We start from the raw sequence: 14,467 nt of genomic DNA, 5'->3' as shown, positions 1-14,467 counted from the left end.
CCGCCCCGCCCCCCCCCCCCCCTCTTCTTATCATTCCTTTCAAGCAACAATGATATCAAAGGCAATCTCCCTGCCATTGCGACGGGAGAGATAAGTCCTTGTCGACAAGGCTCGTGGAGTCGCGTCTGCCATTCAAGTGACAGACCTCCAGCACGAGACATCACCATTCGACAATCTCTCGTGGAGTCGCGTCCGCCATCAAGTGACAGACCTCCAGCACGAGACATCACCATTCGACAATCTCTCGTGGAGTCGCGTCTGTCGTCTAAGTGACAGACCTCCAGCACGAGACACATCGACGGTACAGACATGACAACCACCACCGTCCACTTCTTCTCTCTTGCTGGCCGCCTCTGCATCACGCAAGCTACCAAGGTAAGTCTAACTTTGATAGTCGACGCACTTCATTAATAAACGCTGACATGTACGCCTTGCTTAGTTCGCGCATTCCGCCAGCTTGAGCTTCGCATTGCTCTCAACATTATGGCGCGCGTCACCATCTCCACCGTCATCCTAGCATGAGACCACCGCAAAAAACCAAAAAAAAAAAACGCCACAGCATGACTTGCTCGGACACACATATGCGAAGCCAGCTCAAGTTCACTTCACTTCACCGTCCTCAGAGCGACCATTTCTTCGGCAATTGTATCTGCAAGCCCAGCGACTGCCGACACTTCAGCCTCATTCAAGTCATCTCACATTCAAGCCATGCACTGCACCCAGAACGAGCTACCAGCATCAACTCAACAGTTTGCTGCGCAAGTCCCAGCGCTCGTTCTCCTTGGCGAGGTCACTTGAGAGTCAAGACTGTTCTTCATCGTCAACACAGCTGTCGGTACGCCGCCGCCACCCTTGACAACTTCTGTACGGCTTTGCGAAAGATTCATGACGTTGCTCTGTCACATCACCCATCGAAGTCAGCGAACAACAACTCTCAGCTTCTTGATTACCTCGCGCCTCCCAGCCACCACCACCACCATCGACTTCTTCAGCGCTTTGGTGGGAAATGAGAAGGCAGGCGAATCATGGCTGCAGCATTGGGTCTACAGAGTTCTCAGCAGGCGCGAAGATACAGTGTTTGCCGGCTTCCTCTTGAACCAACTTCGAACGCTCAACGATGATTACCTTTTCCCATCTCAACTCTCAGTGATTAAGGTCTCAACGGTACCGACTCTTTCAGCGCGACAAGACGGCTTCAAGGTAGCAGATGGCGCGAAGGGAGAGTTTGGAAGGCAAGCAACGAGCGGGGAAAGCAGGGTCAACTGGCATGGGCGACAAGGCTGAGTCAAGTGTATGGCGAAGGGAAAGCTCAATGGTACGAAGGGGTTCTCCATAGTCACATCAAGCTATGAGCCTTTGTCCTCAATTGCCGTCATCTTTCACTATTTGTTTCCCAAATGCTCGAACTCTTCTCCTGCTGTCCATGTTTCCAAGTGACGCTCCCCCGATCTTCTCTCTTTCAGCTCCATCACCTCTCGCCGCACTTCGAGCTGCAGCGCCCATCGCACTTGCTCTCGAGATCACAAAGGCTTCACTGGCTCGGTATTATGAACGCGCTGATGAGGATTCAAGCATTGGAGTTGACCGGCTTGATGGCTGTCGCTGTCGAATTCAGCAACCTTAGCATCGCGCGAGTGCCGTTTGAGCAGGCGGATTTGGGTACTGCCTTCATCAAGCGGTGGCAGGCCTGATGAGCTCATGAGGGACGCGTTGTCTTTCGAAGTGTCCTATTGTGTTTTAACAATGAAAAGTCGGAAGCTCGCGGGAGATAACTGATACTTGGTGCTGATAGGGCAAAGCATTTCGCAAACCTGCTCTGATGAGCGGCTGAGGTCAAAAGTCATTCTCATGATGGGTATCGAGTTATAATACACGCTTTGGCTGCAAGGGAGTACTGTATAACGCCAAGACCACACGAAACCTCTAAGCCTTTGCTCGTCCAAGTGCACGCCGTCCCAAAGTCGATGCCCTCATCCATCCTCCAAGGCCTTGCACAGGAAATGACAGCAGACTGGATATCTACTGAACAAGTCTAGAGTCCCAGTCATCCGCAAAGAAATCGCTGCCAAGCTTGATGCTTCTCATTGCCGTCCTCTTCTCTTTGTTCTCCTCCTGCGCCTTCTTCCTCTCAAGTTCTGCCTTCTGAGCTGCGCTGATGATGTTCAGTTCCTGCTCGCCGATTTCGCCGACCAAAGAAGTGGCAAGCTGCTTGTCGAGAACTTGAAGTGCCTTGTGCTTCATTTCCTCAACAGTGGTGGCCATCTTCTGAGTCTCCTCGGTACGAGCTTTCTTGGCGACGCGCTCTTCGACCTCCTTCTGAGCCTCGCGTTCCTTCTTGCGCTTCTCGATCAGCTCGGCGCGGCGTGCCTTTTCGGCTAGATAGCGAATGCTGTGGCCTCTTGGGACGTTTGCCGGCGGCTCGACAGTGACGGGCGGAACAGTGAAGAATAGCACGCGTCCGAACTCATCACGCTGATACTGCTCGCGCACTTCTGGTGGGATTGACAAGTTGGCAGCGTCAGGCAGCGTATAGACCTCGACAGGTGGTGGCTCACGATAGTTGGCGGTTGGCGGACGTGGTGGGTAGCCCGTTGCCGATGGTGGTGGCGGAATTCCTTGTGGGGTCTGCTGGTATGATGGGTGAACTTGTGGAATTGGACGCGGAGGTATGGCGGCTGCAGACGCCTGCTGAGGAGTTGCTGGCGCATAGCTCACCGGAGTTGCTGATGGGGGTCGCTGAGGCGCGGGTGAGGGTGCGGCGGGCGCTGGCCATTGCTGCGGTCGAGCTGGGGTGTAGTTCTGCATCGATACATTTGGCACCGGCTGAGGGCGCGAGGCTTGAGGCTGTTGCGCCATTGCAGGTGTGTATGAATGTTGAGGAGTTGGAGGAATTTGACGTGGTGGTGGAGTCGGCATTTTGGGTGGCGGCGGAGGTGTCGGTTCCGGGGGCGGCGAGTCCTTTTCATTTCGAGGTCGTCTATGCACGGCCCCAACCTTTGGTGGCGCGCCTTCTGCGCCCCATTGAGGCTTCGGGAGCTCATCAGTCTCCGTTTGCTCGTCTTTGATGAGATAAGCGATAGGTGAAGGATGCTTCTTCATCTTGCGTGGGTGGTCGAACAGGTCCATCTCGTAGTCCTTGTCGCGAACTTCGTCAGGTAAGCAGCTGGCCCACGTCTTGATGGTGTTGAATTGGTGAAGTGTTTCGTTGTATCGTGACTGACACACGTAGATCTCAGTACCTTCGGCGATATTGCGCGGCCGACCCTTGAAGTAGCGCGTGTAAAACATGATGAAGCACTTGCCCTCGACCTCCTCCATCGTATGATCTCGATATCTCCCTGTCTTCACCAACTCGTTCGGAAAGAAGTGCTTGTCGAATCGGTGCACGGTCTGCTCAGGTCGATAGTACCAGCAGACATTAACCATGCTCTGTCCGCCTGGAGCTTTATACGTGCGATAGATCTGGGCGGGAATGGGCTTCGTGAGATCATTAGGATTTTGGATGTGGACCCAGTCGCCGACCTTGTACAGTTCGCCATTGTGCAGGATACCATTTGGTAATGGGACCTTGCCCTCGTCGTCGGCAAATGCATCATCAGGCTTTGCTCTCTCTTGATCGTATAGCTTCCCAGCTTCGACCTGTAAAGCCACGGCATCTTTGTAGATGGGAGAATCGTCCTGGTTGTACTGCTTGGCGTTGTTGAACATGAGATTGATGTCTGCCATGAAGTCCTCCAATGTCTTGTACTTCTTCCTCTTCACCTTGCGCTTCAGCTGATCATATGCCATCGGGTTTTTGATTTCTGCATAGTACTCGGGCATGACCGTTTTGTCCGGCAGCCGATCAAAATGCTTGATCATGACCTGATTGGCCTTGTTCTTTGCCTTTCGAATGCCTTTGAGAATGGTTTGCATGCGCGCTTCCATTGGAGTCAGCAGCTTAGGCGGTCTCCCCCGCGCACGCTTCCCATCCGCATCGTCCCCGGCGTCTCGTTTCGATGTTGACGTGGACGTCCTAGGCCCTCGTCGCTTCTTCTTCCTGCCATCCTCGTCCTCGTCCCCATCGTCGTCGTCATCATCCTCTGCGTCTTCGTCTGAGGAATCCTCATCTTGCGCATCAGCCTCTGCGGGCTCGGCTAGCGGCACATTCTCGTATGTTGGAATCTCGCCCAAATCTGGCAGAGTCGCAACTTCCTGAGTGATCAGACCCTGAGTGACCAGCATCTGCAGCTGCTTCTCCAACTGTTCCTTAATCACAAGCGCATCCTGGAATGCACCACTATCCGGTACGTTGAAGACTTGCGCATTGTGTGGGATCAGAGCAAAATCGCGTACGAATTCGGAGAAGTTCTGGTATTCCTTGCGCTGGATCTTCTGCTTGATGACAGACAGGGCCATGGGCTCTTTGATGGTATCGTAGTATTCGGGAATAGCGCGCTTGTTGACTTTGCGCTGGAACAGCTTGCTCGGATCGAAGCCATCTTCCGTGCGGTAGTCGTAGATGGCATTTAGCACTTTCAACATGGCCGTCCATTCTGCATCTGGGATCTGAGACTCGCTCGCATGCTCGGTGGTCGGGACAGGCGTCGAACTGGGGCTCTTTGCCGATGCCATGGCGGCGTGGGGAGGGCGGGGTGTACGGTATGATCGATATCCGGATGTGTAGAAGCATAAGCATAGCATACCGTCGCGACACCTGGTATGCTCGAGTTTGGAGGACGCGACGGCCCGGCAAATCTTCGGCCGAACTCTGTCCGTGCCTGCCAAGCCATTCACTTGTTCATCACTCGGGCTCCGGCTTGTGATGCAACTTCCACACTTGACATCACGTACAATAGATCGTCTATGTCTCAGCTCGATCAAGCAAACACTGCCTAACTAACAGGCAGATCTACGCAGCGAGGATTGGTCAGCAGACAGCATCTTCTCGAAGGCAAACGACCATACGTGGACACCTGCCATTCTCGCCACGACACGACACGACACATCTGAGCGCAACTGAAAACATCTGGCCTCTCTCATATAACCCGTCTCCTATCACGACACCTGACTTTCACTGCCTTCTACATTCCAAACCCAAAATCTGCTGAGAGGGCATGTCCGGCACAATACGCCTGCGGGCGAGAGGACCGCAAGGCACGGCGACCATTTCGATAGACAGCAATGCAACATATGGCCATCTGAAACGCGAAATATCAGAAAAGACGGGCGTTGCAGATTTCGACATCAAGTATGGCTTTCCGCCTCAACCTCTCAACACTGAGTCGATAAGTGCCGAGACCAAGCTTTCAGATCTCCCGGTCAAGCTCAACGGCGAGCAGTTGATCGTGTCTCCTCTCAACGTCCAGTCAAAACTATCGGAGCCTTTGGCCGGATCAACCCGAGCACCAGAGACCGTCAAAGCACTCCCACCGCGAGAGCTCATATCACCGCCACAACACAAGGCCGGGGACTTTCCAGATAAACCACTTAGTCTTGCCCGAAAGCCAAAAGGAGATGTCGAGAGTGATCCGCCAGAAGTTCCTGTCTCACAGTTGGAGGGCGTCATGATCCTTCGCGTAATGCCAGATGACAATAGCTGCATGTTCCGCGCTCTTTCTTCGGCTGTGCTTCCGGGAATAGATACGATGAATGAGCTTCGTTCGATCGTCGCGGAGAAGATTCAGCATGAGAAAGACTTCTTCACCAAAGACATGCTCGAAAAGGAGCCAGATGACTACTGCCGATGGATTCAGCGCGAAGATGCATGGGGAGGTGGAATCGAACTTTCTATCCTGAGCCAGCATTTCGGCATTGAGATATGCAGCATCAACGTACAGGACTGCAGAGTCGACAGATTCAACGAGGGACAAGCGACGCGCTGCATTTTGGTGTACTCCGGCATACACTACGATGTCTGTGCTGTAGCGCCCTTCAGCGGAGCGGAGCCGGAGTTCGACCGAAAAGTATTCGATGTGCTACAAATGGACGGCGAGGAGATTGATGGTGGAGCACTGCAAGCAGCAGTCGAGCTCTGCAAAATCCTTCAAAGTCGGCACTACTATACGGACACCCAAGGCTTCTCGCTAAAATGCAATCAATGCGGGCAGAAGGGCAATGGTGAGAAGTGGGCCTTGCAGCATGCGGAAAGCACTGGACATGGCGATTTCGGCGAGAATGACTAGCGAGTTGTCGCCATCGTCATGTTGTCCGCACATGAGTGAAACGAGCACCACTGCCACTAAATTACATCTGCCATTGACATGAACCATTAATGGTAACACGATCCACGCCTAGAGAGTCGAAGGTAGACTAGATTCCGCGATACCCAAGCAAGAGAGCATGAACAATATGAACAAATTTATCCCAACCCTTTGTCCCAAGTAACAGCTGCTCCATGAATCACAAAGACTGCACCAACACTCCTGACCGTTTTCCCACACCCTTCCAAGAAATCCAAACAAAGCCACCAAGAACAATCCCCAACCCCCACCCCTCGTTGGCCACCAACAACAATACTAACACGCAGCACAGCCCCTCAAACCCTTAATTTCATCATATATCTCTTCCAATTCCGTCGTCATCGTTCCAGACCCTTCAGAAAACAATACAAATAACACCACCACCACCACCCACTTCGAAAAAAAAAACAAGATCTGTTCATCACAACACACACTCATTCAATCAACCAACCACACTCATTTTCAAACCAAACCAACCCAACCCAACCCAATCAATCAAAATGGCTCCTCTCCACAAATGGACCGACAAGCAACTCGCTGTCATGATGTGCACGCTCCAGGCTAAGAAGGGTGTTTCCATCACCTATGGAGCTTGCGAGCTTCAGGCGAAGAAGGGTGTCTCCATCACTTACGGGGCTTGTGAGCTTCAGGCGAAGAAGGGTGTCTCCATCACTTATGGGGCTTGTGAGTTGATGAGGGTTTAAAACGGATAAACTTCAATGGGGGGAGCACAGCGTACGGAGAAGGGGTTTTTTCGATTCTATAGAATATGCTCAAAAAATCTTTTTGGGACTTTTGTTTGATTTAGATATATAGGATGTACACAGAAAATCCAATTACTGGTTGTTTTTTGGAGAAGATTTTTTTTTTGCTGATGATGTTCTTACATTATTTACAAGGTGGTTGAGACTTTTGTGATCTGCTATTCTATCAGTCAGCCGCCCATGAATTACAACCTGTATACACACTGAGCCGAGGTTACGATGCTCCAACGGTATGTGTGATAAGAATAGAGAGGATCGAGTGCTCATAGTAGCCTATCAACACATGGCCTTGTAGTAACATCCACATTACATATGCTTCACTACTTCACAACCTCAACCTTCTCGACCATATCCCCACCAAGCCTGGCGATTTCCGCCAATATAGAGTTTTTATTCAGGCTCGCTTGCACATCTGCATCCTCGCTTTCGCTCTTAACAGGGATCGTAGAGTAAACGAGATTGACCTTCCAGCTTCTCCTCGCTGTCAGAGGACTCCATAGTCCAGTAATGACGCTTCTCTCGCTGGCGCCATAGAAGAATAAAATCGCAGATCCATAAACGGACTCCAGCTCCTCCAAGAAAGACCTCACAGGATCGAAGCCGACAAGGTCAGTGTCCGCAATCGTGTCGAGCTCCAAATTCTTGAAGGTCGGAGCGGGTTTCGATGATCTTCGACTCTTGCCAGCAACGAAAGTTGGATTGAGGTGGAGGACGAAGTCGAAGTCGCTCAAAGGAGACGAGAACAAGCTCGCTGGTTCGAGGCTCAGCTGTTGTTCTGAAATCTCAGCACAAGCAGCTTTCGCCAAGGCAGTCATGCGCCCAGCCACGACTTTGGCTGGTGTGCCGTCTGTCCAAGTCGTGCCTTCATGGTCAAGATTGCTAGCAGCAAAGAGCGCAACGCGATTCATGGCAGGATCAAGCTTTCTCCATGCTTCGAAGTTGGTCCGGATGGCCTGAATGTCGGCTTGCTTCAGGTCTCCACTCGCACTGAGGTCGACAATCAGCGGATCTGCTCGCCAGTCCCATCTAGAGATCCAGAACAGTGTGCGAAGGAAGCCAGTCTGTACGCTCGACGGAGTTTGCCAAGGCGAGGGCTGAGTAAATGTACGAACGACCAGTAATTCGATGAATTGTTCTGGGATATGGTTCGTGAGGAGGTGAGAGGCGAACCACTTCTTCGCCAATCGAATCGCGCCGCTAAGCGCTGGGAATCGAGTGCAAAGGCGTGTTATCGCTTGAGTCTGTGCAGGAGCTTTGACATATTCACGCTTATATCTTGCGAGGCCGATAGCTGCAATTCCTCGTGTCTTTGGGTCGGTAGTCTTGCTTTTGAGCTGTCGCTCAAGCAATGTTTGCTCACGATCGTGGTAGATGCGTAGTCGAAAGGTCGCATCTTGTTCATAAGTGATGTCGAGGAAAGCTTGATTCAGGGTATCTTGTCCTTCGTTTTCGAGGCCAATGCGTGTGGTGATACCATCGACTGATTCTGAAAGCATGTCATTGATTTTTAGCAGGAACGCAATCTTAGTGCGTTGAATGGCGACTAGATCATCGGGCCAGCGACCAGAGCCTTCGAATTGGATCGTCACATCGGCTGGAACGGGCGATCCATGGCCATTCGCTGGAGGCCTAATGGAGCTGTAGCAAAGCTGTCCGCTTGCCGGCATGATCTGTCGTATGGACAGCGGTAGGTCGTGAAGATCTCGAATGTCGTTTTCGAATTGTTTATAGCGTGCCATCAAGGGCTCGAACGATTTGATATCGCTACCACCTCTGACCAGCTTGTTAAAGTCGTCACCGAAGAACCTGACATCGTCGAGCGTTACAGCCCCAAAGTGGTGACCAAGGAGGAAGCGGACCACTTGTTCCAGCACCGAGTGGCCACTTGCTTGGGGAGAAGACCAGACCAAGCTCTCCAGGATACTGCCGTCTTTGAAACGACGCAGCTCGGCTTTCTCGCCCCAGAATTTTCGGAATGCCGCAGACTCAACCTTTTGCTCTGCAGAAGGGCCGTGATCCACAGTGCGCCTTACAGTATCTGGGTTTACTATCAATCCCACGGTAACAAGACCTTTCAATGCTGCTTTCGGTCGTGATGATCCCACATGCCATGGAGCCACAGCATCAGTCTCTATAGTAATGCCCGCGATACGGTCACCGAGACCTTTCCTGAGCACGTCATAGAGCATTTGAAGATGTTGCTGGCTGTCATGATCGGAGGATTGAGTGCTGCGCAGGAGCAAGCGCTCTGGTATCTGTACAGTGTAGTCACTGCTGTACAATGGCTCACTGAGTCGCAAGATGAAAGTGGCCTCGAAGCCGTCATGCATCTGATCTCCCAGAGTGGTCAAGGTTGCTCTTGCTTCTGACCTGATCCGCCTGTACGACCACTCCGATGTGCGGTACAGAAGGTTATGTCTTCGCTGTGCGTCCCAAGCGACTGGTCCTGAAAGATTTGGCGAATCCGAAGCAGAACCAATGCGCAACGGATTCTTTATGAGGTCTTTCATGGCTAGGAGGTGAAGGGTAGCCTTGAAAAGCTGGTAAGAGCTATAACCATCACTGAGCAATGGCTTGTCATTCGCGCCGCCGCCTTGGAGACACAAAGCCATGAAGGCATTCCATTCAAAATTTCCAAAACCACCCTTCTCGCTCGTGGAAGCAAAGTTGCGCTGACGAAGCCAGGTACTCCCAAGGAGGCAGGCATCCTTGAAGGCGTCACACCTTCTCGAGGCGCCGTGTAGAAGCTTGAGGTACTCCAACATAAGCATATCAGCTCGAAGTGACGAGTTGTAGAAAGGCGTTGATGGCTGCTTGTCGGCTTCATCTCCCGACACGACGCGAACGCAATTCTTCTCGGGTCGCAACTTCTCTACCGAAAACTGAGCTTCTCCCACACATGGGATGATGTTGACACTCCACTTGTCGGCCGGGAGCACGTCTTCGGACTTCTCAGCCGGACTTACTGCCAAGATCGGCTTCAGCGGATCATTGTGCAGCAGCTTGAACCGGATCTGGTACTCATCTTTGTGCGCTCTTTGCAGACCTGCTGCGATGCAAGCAAGGTAGTAGGCGCGCTTATAGACATAGCGATAGTTCAGATAATCCTTGTCCTCGAAGATGGAGCTTGGCATCACCACGATCATGTCCACGTCTGCTCGGTCGCGCGAGCGCAGAGAGGTCTTCAACGCAAAGCTGCCAACCACATTGATGATGGAAGGCTTGGCATACGCGAACTTGTATTTCGCGTCCTTCGGCGGTCGCGGTTCTGGGAATGGTATCGCGACTTTCTCCTTGATCAGGTCTCGCTCTGCATCTTGGAGCGGTGATCGCGCGCGCGGTGGTATCTGCTCAATGGTCTTCTTGAACTTGTGTAGTGCCGCCTCCGCATTTCCCTCTCTTTGACCCTGCCTCGGCCTGATGTGCGTCAGAAGCTCATCGACCTGCAACTTGAAGACGTTGCTCTTGTAGCTGCCATTGGCATACACGCTGGCTCCTGCTTGCGACGCCCTATCCGCTTTCCGCCGACTGTCACTGGCCGCGGAAGGTGTTTTCAATGTCGCAATCGTTGCCCCTCGTTCTTCCTTATCATCTACCCCATCGGATACCTCACCGTCGCTTCCTTCTCCGCTCTCCTCAGCGTCACCGGTTTCCTCATCTTCACCAAGTTCTGCACCGTCCACACCGTCCACACCGTCCTCGGCGCCTTCTCCGGCATCGTCGCTGAATGAGGCAAATGAGGCGTCATCGTCTTCATCGCTAGACGATACGTGATCAGTCTTCCGCCTCTTGCTTGCCGGAGGTGCCATTATTGGTAGAGGACGAAAGTCGCGATTGCTGTTGGAGAGCTTGAACTTTTTTCGAAGGAAGCTGCAGCCACGCGAGGCTGCAGGGATCTGACGGGAGCAACGACGGAGCTCTATATATGCCAGATTGTCAATGAAGAATTCACAGCGCAATCTTTGCCCCTACAAGTTCTTTTTAAAATATCTTTTTATCTAGAGGAGTTATAGCTTCATAATATAAGACAAAGATACTCTAATTTATATGTATTTTTAGAAAATGATAAAATTTCTAGTGGTTATATCCTAAGCTAATAAGCTATATAGCTTAAACTTCTAAGTAAGAGATTTTAGAATTTTAGCGTTTTCTTAAGTCTTAGTATACTATTTTTAGTAATACAAAACCTAGACCTTATAGTTTTACTTAATAAAAATCTAATTTGAGATTTTTCTCGTAATATAGCTACTATTAGTTATATAATCTAGAATTTAAAACTTAAATTCTTCTTAGATTCCCTTTCGTATATCTTTTTCTTTAGAGGATTTATAGCTTAGTAATATAAGACAAAAATACTCTATTTTTAATCTAGTATTAGAGAATTACTAAAATTATTATAGCTAGCTACTAATATTAGCCTAAAATTCTAGAATAAAGATTTTAAGACTTTTGCGTTTTTTAAGCCTTAGTATACTATTTTCAGTAATCTAAAACCTAGACCTTATAGTTTTACCTACTAGGAATCTATACTAGGGCTTTTACTTTAACTAAGCTATAAATAGTCTTATAACTTGAAAAAGAATATTCTTAAGAATTGTAAACTTTAAATTACTAAGCCTACAATTCTTAAGAATATTCGCTTTAGGATTTTAAGACTAATAGTAAGCGTATTAAGATAAGAATCTCAACCAATATTTATACTAGATAAAACTTTGAGGTCTAGGTTTTAGATTACTAAAAATAGTATACTAAGGCCTAATAAATACTAAAATCTTAAAATATTTATTTAAGAGTTTTAGGCTAATCTTAGTAGATAGCTATAATAGTTTTAGTTATTTTCTAAAAATATATAAAAGTAAAAGTATATTTGTCTTATATTACTAAGCTATAACTCTTCTAAATAAAAAGATAAACTAAAGAGAATATAGTAAGAAAATAATATTCCTTTCTAAATTGTATTACTAATAGTTTCTATACTAATATATAAATTGAAATTTAGACTTTTATACGGTAAAACTATAAGATCTAGATTTTAGATTACTAAAAATAGTATGCTAAGGCATAAAAAATGCTAAAATTGTTAAACTTCTAAATTAGAATTTTAGGCTGTATATCCTATAAATTTAGTAGGTAACGACTATAAATTTTATTATATTCTAAAAATAGATACAAATTAGAGTATCTTTGCTCTACATTACTAACCTATAACTCCTCTATATAAAAAGATATAATAAAAAGAACTTGAAGGGGCAAAGATTGCGTTGTTGTCGCTGCGCTCAGAAGTGCTGTATTGACAATCTGGTACGTATGGGCCTCCCTAAGCAACCTTGTCGATCCCCAGATTGTGGCATTTGCTTGTGAAACTTCACGGAGAATCTTGACTACTGCCTCTTACACGACTCACATTGAGAGACTACACACCCGACGAGGGAATTCATCAAGATACACCGTGTTGAGTCCTCAATTCCTGCAAATTACCAGCCCAAGGCCAGCGAATCCAGATATAAGGCAGAGGAGAAAAAGTTTTGCAGCGATGACTGCCATTGGGGCACCAGTGGCCTTGCCTTTCAACGATAATCTGGGTGATACCATACCACCAGACACGCCTCACGTAAGACAGCATGCCCGTCTCTCATGCTTGCATCGTGTTTTGACGCATTTGTAGGCCGTCAGTGTATCGCTTCCGACATGGCGATCGAACGTTGGCTACGAGGAAGGCGAGAAATGGGTCGTCGATAAGATGAAATGTGGTTATCCAAGGTACTTTTGGTCCTGCTTCTCTGCTTCTATTCTCTCCGCTGACTTCGTCTGAGATTCTTCATCCACAAGTCCATTGAAGCCCTGGCCCAGAGAATTGTTGCCGACCATGGCCATCCAAGCACCGAGAAAGCTATGCTAGTACCCTCCACCAGATGTGCTCTTCGATGCAGGGACTTCATCGTGCGACAGAGTCCCAATACAGACTGCTCGACTGTCAGAACCTTGGACTTTGTCCCAGCAAGCATTCCTTCGCCGCCTTCGAAGAAAGTGCTGCCTCACATATGTGCCGTCATTTATCCGAAGGACCTGTGGCCCGCAGCAAAGGCATTCTGGCAGCACACTGGAGAAGGTGTGCAGAGTAGGCGTGCCGAGTTCTGCCATCGTGCTCTGGAAGACGGCTCGATGGTAGAGCAGAGTACCATTACGCATGCTCCTCGCATGACCAAAGGACCTCGTCGTTACCAGAAGAACACATCCGTGGACATGACAAATGCTCACACCAAGACTCCACCAGACACTCCCAATGGCGAAGGTACTCAGGTAAATGGCGAGAGTATTCAAGACTCTGTCGAGTTCGTGGAGGCACGATTCGGACGAAATCTTGATACCGAATTCGCCGCCCAAGCAAAGCTCGCAATACGCAAGCGCATCGCAGGATCTCTGACCTCCAACCTCGAACTGCCCGAATCACTCGAAGCGTCGATCGATGTCGCTGCATATCGAAACAGAGACCTACCAGAATTCTCAGTCGACGACGTCTACCTTTATTCCTGCGGCATGAACTCCATCTTCCATTCTCATCGAACCTTGATGCTCGCCCGCGGTCAACTGAAGTCCATCATGTACGGTTTTCCTTACGTCGATACCTTAAAAGTACTTGAAAAATTCGGACCCGGTGCACTGTTCTACGGCCAAGGTGATGCATCCGACATCGACGACCTGGAAAAGCGATTGGAGTCGGGTGAACGCTACTTGGCCCTCTACTGCGAGTTCCCAGGTAATCCGCTTCTCAAGACACCCGATCTGAAACGACTTCGCTCTCTGGCAGACAAGTACGAATTTGCCATCGTTATCGATGAGACTATCGGTAACTTCCTCAACGTTCATGTTCTACCTTATGCGGACATCGTGGTCTCCTCTCTCACCAAGGTGTTCTCGGGAGACAGCAATGTCATGGGAGGCGCTCTCATTCTCAATCCGCGGGGGAAATGGTACAATGGGCTGCGAGCTGTTCTCGGGACGGAATACGAAGACAACCAATTCGAGGAAGACAGCATCTACCTCGAACGGAATAGTCGGGACTTCGTGGACCGCATCAAGCGCATCAACGTCAATGCTGAAGCCATTGCAGATGTGCTGAAGGACTGTCCGAAGGTCAAGCAGGTCAATTATCCCAAACACTCACCGACGAAGCCTTTCTACGATGAATGTCGCCTTCCAGATGGTGGATATGGAGGGCTTTTGAGCGCCACATTCCATTCCGTGGAGGAAGCCGCGATGTTCTACGATCATCTAAACACATCGAAAGGGCCTTCGCTCGGCACGAATTTCACGTTGAGTTCGCCCTTCGTGTTGCTTGCACACTACGGCGAGTTGGACTGGGCAGCGCAATATGGTTGCGAAGTCAGCCTCGTACGCTTTAGCGTCGGGCTAGAGGATACCCAGGACTTGGTTAAGACCTTTAAAGAAGCTCTCGAGGCCATAGGGTGTTGAGATACATTT

General features: G+C 49.6%; 6 protein-coding genes across 6 annotated transcripts in view; 4 read left to right on the top strand and 2 right to left on the bottom strand.

Annotated features, from left to right (window-relative positions):
* MYCFIDRAFT_200482 (uncharacterized protein) overlaps nucleotides 1-522 on the top strand; it is a gene marked incomplete at both ends in the record, with an annotated part of 871 nt that extends 349 nt beyond the window's left edge. The window contains 2 exons of the mRNA XM_007933661.1: nucleotides 308-375; nucleotides 440-522. Of these exons, the coding sequence (XP_007931852.1) occupies nucleotides 308-375; nucleotides 440-522 (151 nt within the window). The remainder of the gene's footprint in view (nucleotides 1-307; nucleotides 376-439) is intronic.
* On the top strand, nucleotides 32-1,395 carry MYCFIDRAFT_212650 (uncharacterized protein). The gene is made up of 2 exons (XM_007933660.1): nucleotides 32-375; nucleotides 440-1,395. The coding sequence occupies exon 2, from the start codon at nucleotides 519-521 to the stop codon at nucleotides 1,008-1,010; it is 492 nt and encodes a 163-aa protein (XP_007931851.1). The 5' UTR covers nucleotides 32-375; nucleotides 440-518; the 3' UTR covers nucleotides 1,011-1,395.
* A 624-nt stretch (nucleotides 1,396-2,019) lies between these two features.
* On the bottom strand, nucleotides 2,020-4,614 carry MYCFIDRAFT_33966 (uncharacterized protein; the record flags this gene model as incomplete). Its single annotated transcript, XM_007933071.1, has 1 exon — nucleotides 2,020-4,614. One exon carries the CDS (start codon nucleotides 4,612-4,614, stop codon nucleotides 2,020-2,022), a length of 2,595 nt encoding a protein of 864 aa, XP_007931262.1.
* Nucleotides 4,615-5,096: 482 nt separating this feature from the next.
* On the top strand, nucleotides 5,097-6,164 carry MYCFIDRAFT_33809 (OTU-like cysteine protease; the record flags this gene model as incomplete). Its single annotated transcript, XM_007933060.1, has 1 exon — nucleotides 5,097-6,164. The coding sequence occupies one exon, from the start codon at nucleotides 5,097-5,099 to the stop codon at nucleotides 6,162-6,164; it is 1,068 nt and encodes a 355-aa protein (XP_007931251.1).
* Nucleotides 6,165-7,305: 1,141 nt separating this feature from the next.
* On the bottom strand, nucleotides 7,306-10,794 carry MYCFIDRAFT_33954 (uncharacterized protein; the record flags this gene model as incomplete). The annotated part of the gene is made up of 1 exon (XM_007933068.1): nucleotides 7,306-10,794. The coding sequence occupies one exon, from the start codon at nucleotides 10,792-10,794 to the stop codon at nucleotides 7,306-7,308; it is 3,489 nt and encodes a 1,162-aa protein (XP_007931259.1).
* A 1,724-nt stretch (nucleotides 10,795-12,518) lies between these two features.
* On the top strand, nucleotides 12,519-14,458 carry MYCFIDRAFT_33225 (uncharacterized protein; the record flags this gene model as incomplete). The annotated part of the gene is made up of 3 exons (XM_007933022.1): nucleotides 12,519-12,596; nucleotides 12,651-12,745; nucleotides 12,799-14,458. 3 exons carry the CDS (start codon nucleotides 12,519-12,521, stop codon nucleotides 14,456-14,458), a joined length of 1,833 nt encoding a protein of 610 aa, XP_007931213.1.
* Between the last annotated feature and the right edge of the window lie 9 nt (nucleotides 14,459-14,467).

This window comes from Pseudocercospora fijiensis (assembly GCF_000340215.1).
Source record: "Pseudocercospora fijiensis CIRAD86 unplaced genomic scaffold MYCFIscaffold_10, whole genome shotgun sequence".
NCBI lineage: Eukaryota > Fungi > Ascomycota > Dothideomycetes > Mycosphaerellales > Mycosphaerellaceae > Pseudocercospora > Pseudocercospora fijiensis.
Note: the sequence above shows the minus strand (reverse complement) of the source record. Positions and strands in the feature narration are given on the sequence as shown.

What these genes read in the sequence shown, in the direction of transcription:
- MYCFIDRAFT_212650 (XM_007933660.1), top strand. Translation starts at nt 519, where the DNA reads ATGAGACCACCGCAAAAAACCAAAAAAAAAAAACGCCACAGCATGACT.